Raw genomic sequence first — 7,564 nt, forward strand, 5'->3', positions numbered from 1 at the left:
TATGACATGATAAATACATGAAAAGTACAACCTCACTTCAAATACACCATAATGTCCTTTAAGGTCAGCTGTACAAACACCACAGTGGAACATTTTTTAAATTATTTTATTCTCTCCTAGTCTGCAGTCAGTAGCTGTTGTGTAGCATCTATGTAGCATCTGCAGAACTGCAGTTTGTTCAGCGGTCAGACTTTAGTAACGTATTTCTGGAATAAATAGGAAGGACACAGTTTTAGGACTTTATTGTGAAGACTTTACTGGTGTGTAGGTGAATACCTCTTTCTCTCCCTCCTACAGGTCTGTGGATGGCTCGCTCTACCACGACTCGTTCCCTTCTCAGAAACAGGAAGTCCCTCTCAGAGATCTGCCGGCAGACCAACCGTCTCCTGGGACTCTGGTCTGACTCACCGACCAATCGTGGCGCTAAGAGGCAGGCGAACGGACTAATTCCAGGCTGGTTTCCTGGGATGAGCAACATGAAGGATTGTGTGTCCAGGTGTCTGAATCAAAGACAGCCGTGGCTCGGTGGAGGTCCTGGGACCTTTTCCTGGCCTTGGTCCTGGTAGATGGATGTTCCTAATTGTTCAGGTTGGAAAACACTGCCCGTCTCAATGTTGCTGATGTTGCTGTCCTCGTCGGCCCTCAGGGTGGAGCGTCTCTTTGTAAAAATAAACCAAACCCTACACCAGGTCCAACCCTCCTGCCTCCTTTATCACAGCCATGTTGGAGGTCCATCCTCCTTGCTGCTCATGTCACTGCTGCTCTGCTCTGATGAACTTCTCCTTCTATCAGGGATGGACATTAAGTCAACAGCTGCTTTTCCACCAAAACCTCCAGGAAGATCAGTTCTACTAGGAACTAATGTCAGGAAAAGTTCCTGCAGCACACTGTGGTCCAAAGAAGAAGATTCAGCGATTCCCTCTGAAAGTTCTCCTCTGCAGGCACTAAAGCCTGGATTCAGCCGGCGGTCCCTCTCGGTCTGCTTCAGCCTGATTACTGCCACCACAAGCCAGGAGCAGAGCTGCTTAAAAGCGTCAGGTGGGAAATGCTACATTACTGGACCAATCAGAGATTTTCACATGCACGTGCTGCCCTGACATTTCTGAGAATCTAGCAAATCTGAAACTGTCCAAACGGCTCTTGCACGCTGAGGGATTTTAGTCTCTGAGATGTAAAATGAGCAGACGTAAACAAATCTTTGGTGCTTAATGGAGCCTCAGTTCTCAGATCAACGAACTCAGCCTGACGATCAATGACCAAAAACAGCCGTAAATATTCAGAAAATTAGGTTCAAGTTCTTACAGTGGCATCAGAAAACTACACGAAATGATGCTGAATACACCAGCCACGTGTTGTATACATATAACGTTTATGATATTTATAAAAAGCTGCGCGTTGAAGACGTTTCTCTGCTTTCTCTGAGGCGTTCACATCACAGACTGAGACATAGATTGACAGGCAGCACGGAGACGCCACCCTTCCTCCAGTAGTTTGGCTTCCTCACAGGTTCCTACTCCCGGGAAAGTTCAAATATGGACGTCTCAGGCTGTTTCATAGATTCAGCCATTTTCTGAAAGGTTTTATGTTAAAAGCAGAAACTGAACAAAGTCTTTGTGGCTCTGTCTCTACACTTACGGCACCCTCGTCTTCAGCCTGTAATCGGACTGTGCTTAGACAATCAGACTCTTTAAACATCGAGGAGGAGGATCTGCCTCCTCTGAAGACAGATGATCACAGTCAGAGTGCTGACATCACCAGCTGACTTCACCAGCTAACTGCAGCCAACCAGCAAAGCGTGAAAGAGGAACTTATCGGTGAATTGATCAGGTGACCTGTCGATCCCTCAGGTGAGTCCGGGCAGGGGAGCATCAATATGAGATTCTCCGGTGTTCTCCCGGTTTGGACTCAACACATCTGCACTAAAACTCGAACACAGAGTTTACTCCTGACACCAGCTGAACTGTCGCTGCTGCTGTTTGTGGCTTTAAGCAGCTGCAGCGGCCTCGAGTGGAAACCAAACGTGAACAGAACAGAATAAACCCTCAAAAGAAGAACAAACTCCGTGCCCCGCCCACCTCACCGCTGCAAAGTGACGCACCGAAGCTGACGTAGTTGTGTTTTGTCAGAAAAAGGGAAATATTTTCTGTACGTCTGTGCTGCATTAACTTTAAATACTTTGGAAATGATGATATTTGGAAACAGAACACATGAAAAGCTGATACAAAACTGCTCAAACGCTCATTTGGTTTCTGAAAACTCAACTTTTTTAACTGAGTCAAACATTTCATGAGTCCAGCTTCTCAAATGTGACTATTTGACACTTTTCAGTTTAGTTTAATCTTTGTAAGGTCTGGATTGTTAGTTGCTTTCTGCTGCAGGAACACGGGACGAGTTTTTTGCTGGGCTCAGACTGCGGATTGCCAGTTTTTATCATTAGCAGTGCTTTGCAGTGAGAAATTACAAAAGGAGAAGGCTGAACAAACTCTGAATCAGAAAATGTTTTATGGACCTGTAGTCCTAAAATGCAGTGCCTGTTGGGTAGACCTGCATTATTGTGATTGTAGTAAAATATCCTTTTGTAGGTAGTTGGGCTCTTACAGCACCAGGAACTTGATACCAAGCATCAAACAGCCTTTTATCGGCAGCCTCCTGAGAGGCCACCACAAACAGCTGCTTCCCATACTTTCATAAGTCCTTAACGGACCAATCAGCATGCATTAGCAGATTATATAGACAAAGTCAGCTTCCTTGGAAAACAACCAAAAGGACAAAGTGTTTTATTTGAGTTGAGGCAGTTGTTGATACTGTATTTGTGAAAATTATTTTAGCTCACTGGCTCCTGTTCACTGAGGATCTTATGAGCGCTCTGCATTAGTAGGAAGTGGAAAGGCTCTTTGTTGATTGGCTCAGGCACTGATTCAGGGAAAATACCTCATGACTGCCCACAGTTCCTGCAGCGGAAACACGCTTTTTTTTTTCTTTTTCAAACAGTGAATCCAGATTAGGATCAGCATGACAATGAAACAATCATCAGCTGCAGCTCTGACTGCGTCAACAGAGCAGAACTAGTTACGGTTTATCCTCACAGAAAGCAGAAAAAATAATCACATCTTATCAGATACTCAATTGATTAGTCAGTTAAAGGAGGCATCGCTTTGGAGGTTTCTGTGTTCATGGTTTAAACGAGGCCCACGTGAGCTGGAAAGCTGGAAGACCGCTCAGACCTTCTGCCCCTTTCAAAGCCAACAGTGAAGCCATCGTTCCGCTGAGCTGATCGGGACTCCAGGTCCAAATCGAGATCCGAGTCCCGGCCGACTGAAGCAATAAGAGGAGCTGTTCCAAGTTTCAGTTTGAACATTTTTAACACTCCTTCAGGAAAACAAAAAGAAGCATTCGCAGCGACAATCAGGAAATGATGACACAGTAGTGATGAATTTATTCTGTTTTTTGTTTGTGAAATGACTTTATAAAAATGCCCATGAATGAAATGCAGCTTTTTCAGCCCTGTGACGTCAGTGTTATTAATCCATAAGTTATTGATCTGTGTCCACACGTATGTACTGTCTGTATTTATTGATTGTCTCTTGGCGTGCGGTTGGCTCTGTGTTCCTAAGTTGCAGCTTTGCCCGATTCAGCCTCTGCTTTGTATTTTTAAAATGAAAAATTCAGCTTCACTGAAACCGGTCTGACCTCCAGCTTCCTCCAGAACGAAGCCGCGGCCACATGACCCAGTATGACATCACACAGATAACACGTCAGGGGATCAGTGAGCGAAGACTTGAGAGTTTATGACACATCAAGCACAGTTTCAGTGTGAATAGAGGTCACATTCAATCTCATCCAAGGCGGGATCAGAATGTTCAACCACTGTGCCTATAAAAAGCATAAACACGTCTGATTTCAGTTTTCCCATCGATGCAGGCTTCTCTCGTTTAGCGGTACACTGCTTCCAGCGCTCCACGTGCGATTTCAGCGTGGGTCTCAAGCAAACATCAACTTTAATTTTGAGAATGAAGAGAGCTGGATCTCCAGTACGACGAGGAAGCTGTTTTCACACATGAACTGCAGCTCTGAACTGTTCCAGGACTTCGTGGATGTGAACGGTGAGAATTTCTGACAGTCAGATTGGTGATCAGCTGGTCTTTAACCCACTCCTGAACCTCTGGTGTCATGGGGGGAACTTTGGAGACGGTCCAGAACGACTGGTGCCTTATGAAGCCGAAGCCCAAAAAGAAGTTCACTGGGTCATTTTTATTTCTGGATATTTCATGACACAATTAAATCGGACATTAACTGGTATTTAACCTGCCAGGTACCTAATAAGAAGTCATGAGTTGATGGATTGTGGGAATTGGCAAATAGTGCAGCTAATAGTATGGCGCATTTATCACCAGTGAGTCGGCATCTAAGCCAAATGGAAGATTTCCAGCAGTGTGAATGAATCTGAAGCTGCTTTTTTGCTCATTGGTTCTAGAAAGGATGAATCACCTGACCTGATGGTCCCCAAATTGTCTGAGGTTCATGTGTGAAAACAGCTAGAGACCAAAAAGTCTTTAGTGGAAGAGCTCGTGGGGTTGGGAGAATGACCTACTTCTCGCTTTCTCAGATCTGATCAACCCGAAGCTCTTGTTGAGGGAGAACATTTGGAGCAAACCAGCTGAACTGAAGGGATTCAGCAGATCACAGATGCTTCCAGAGAAGCTGGGAACGCTGTATTCCTGCATAGGGAATACGCTGTATTCACTCGGAGTGAGTGATGGCCAAATTTAAATCAGATAACATTTATTTGCATTTTATAGGCACATATGTGAAAATCTTTTATTTTATATATGGATAATTTTATTTTTCTGACTGGAAGTCTGGTCATGTGACCGTGCGGCTTCAGAACGACTCAGCATGCCTGCCCCCCCCCCCACTCCGCTCTCACACCAAAGCAGAAATATGTGAAAATATGATGTAAATACAGCACACAAGTTCATGACTGTTTGAGCTGCTGTACTGCTGTACCTGTACATAATACTGCAGCGCCACTAACAGTACTGCATCGCTGCAGTACCAGTATATAACAGTACCAGTCTGAATATATGTCACATTCTGTACTCTCCAGTACCAGTATTATCTTAGAGTACGGTATTGTACTCCTGTTGTAGTACTGGTAATGTGCAGTGCTAGTATTCAGGGACCAGGATTGCAGCTGTACTGACGTCCAGGTTCAACCAAACTCTGTACAGTATTTTGAGGATTTGACATGTATTTTTTTTCTGTCTCAGTATGAGAGTGAATTTCCTCCAGCTGAGCAGCTAAATATTTGGATTTTCAGTTTAAAGCCCTGCATACTGCCGTGCTCTCCAGTACAGCTCTTTGCTCTGAGGGCCTCCTGCTGCCATTCTGTGTCCCAGTTCAGGTCCAGGACCAGCTGTAGGTCAGCTGTGTGGACTGTGTCTCTGCTACGATGCATTCAGGTGCACTGTGTACAGTCCATTTTTGTTTTGCTGTACAGGGAAACACTGTAAAAAAAAAAATGTTTTCTATTGGTCATTTGTACTTTTTTCACTCTGAACTTTTTCTGATGTTTCATGGTAGAAATGAAGCTTGGTGTAAATAAAGCCTCAGACTGTCAGCAGGTGCTTTTTAAATAAAGATTTCTCTTCCTTTAGATCTGCAGTGTGTTTAATGTTGGATTTTCACCAATGCAGTCACACAGAGGAGTGTTAGATCCTCCTGGTTCCTGGCTGTTTTTATAGGTTTCTCACACTGAAATACAAGTAAATGCAACTCTGCTAACATCACAGTGCCAACAATGATCAGAGGAAAGAAAATCCACTGACATATCTGTAGTACAGCATCTCTGAAACCACTTTACTGCACACAGTAAAATAATACAACCGCAAGGATATAGGGAATGGAAACAAACCAAAAAAATCTGTCAAAGTGCAACAGAATTCACATAATTACATGTGTGCTGTGCAATAATCATCAAGGTTTATTGTCATTTAGCTGAACATACATCAGTAATGCAAGCAAAATGAGAGAGTGTTTCTCTGGGATCCAATATGGAATAAAATAGATAATTGCAGATTAATGAATACGTTGATAAATGGAAAAAAAAAAGAGAAATAAAAGCAATGCCACTGAAAGTTGTGCACATCTCTGATCTGAATTCAGCAACTTTAGTATTGCACCTAATAAAGTTTAGACCCCCTTTCACCTTCAGAACTGCCCTAATTCTTCATGGCATAGATTCAACAAGGTGCTTGAAACATTCCTCAGAGATTTTGGCTCATATTGACATTAAAGCATCACACAGCTGTTGTAGATTTGTCATCTTCACATGTTTTTTTTTTTTTTTTCCATTTTTGGCCACAGCGGCTTTTTGTGACAGTGGAGAGAGACAGGAAAGATACAGGGGAAGACACGCGGGCAAATCGGTGCCGGGCCGGGACGCGACGTGTGTATGTAGTCACCGGCTTCACCACTAAGCCACCCAGGCGCCCCGTGTCTTCACATCTTGATGTGACTTTCCTGTTCCACCACATCCCAAAGGTTGCTCTACTGGATTGAGATCTGGTTATTGTGGAGGTCGTTAGAGTACAGTAAACTCAATGTTATGTTCAAGAAACCAGTTTAAGCTGATCTGAGCTTTGTGAAGTGGTGCATTATCCTGCAGCCGTCAGAATATGGGTACACTGTGGTCGTGAATGGATGGACATGGTCAGTAACAATACTCAGGTAGGCTGTGATCTTTAAACACTGCTTTGGTGGGACTAAGAAGCCCAAATTGTGCTTCATACTCAACTGCAAACCACTCCAGTGTGAGCTGGAGGCCACCACCCGATGAAGCCAACAGGACCGCATTATCTGCAAAAAGCAGAGATGAGATTCTGAATAGGTGACAAAGGGAAGCCCTGGTGGAGTCCAAAACCACAGGAAACAAGTCTGACTTGTTGCTGGCAATGCAGCCCAAGCGCTTTCTGCAGTTGTACTGGGACACTTCATATTCCTGCAGCATTCGTCACAGGATGCCCCAAAGGATGCAGTCGAATGCCTTCTCCAGGTCCACAAAACACAGGTAGACTGGATGGGAAAACTCCCACACACTCGAATATCCTTGAGAGGAACCACATTGTTCCTCTTGAATCTGAGATTCAACTAATGGGTGAATTCTCCTTTCCAGCACCCTGGCATAGACCTTCCCGGGGAGGCTGAGGAGTGTGATTCCCTGATTGTTGGACCACACCCTCCAGTGGCCCTTCTTAAAGATGAGAACCACCACCCCAGTCTGCCAATCCAGAGACACCACCCCAGATCTCCACACAACATTGCAGAGGCATTTCAATTAAGACAGCCCTACAACATCCAGAGCCTTCAGGAACTCAGTGTGAATTGCATCCACTCTGTTCTCATTCTCATATTCTCATACAGTCGGGCAGTAGAACTTGAAGTCAGCCCCCCCCCCACCTGAAGAGTTTTTGCTTCAGCTGAGCCCAACTATATCTAGCTGGTATCTCTCAACATCATGCACTAGCTCAGGCTCCTTCCCCATCAGAGAGATGACATTCCACGT

At 44.5% G+C, this 7,564-nt stretch overlaps 1 protein-coding gene across 1 annotated transcript in view; it reads left to right on the forward strand.

Annotated features, from left to right (window-relative positions):
* ccdc120a (coiled-coil domain containing 120a) overlaps positions 1–5,621 on the forward strand; it is a 42,387-nt gene extending 36,766 nt beyond the window's left edge. The window contains exon 11 of the mRNA XM_030734696.1: positions 298–5,621. Within this exon, the coding sequence (XP_030590556.1) occupies positions 298–403 (106 nt within the window). The 3' untranslated portion in view covers positions 404–5,621. The remainder of the gene's footprint in view (positions 1–297) is intronic.
* The last annotated feature ends 1,943 nt before the right edge of the window (positions 5,622–7,564 follow it).

This window comes from Archocentrus centrarchus, chromosome 7 (assembly GCF_007364275.1).
Source record: "Archocentrus centrarchus isolate MPI-CPG fArcCen1 chromosome 7, fArcCen1, whole genome shotgun sequence".
In the NCBI taxonomy this organism is placed as follows: Eukaryota; Metazoa; Chordata; class Actinopteri; order Cichliformes; family Cichlidae; genus Archocentrus; species Archocentrus centrarchus.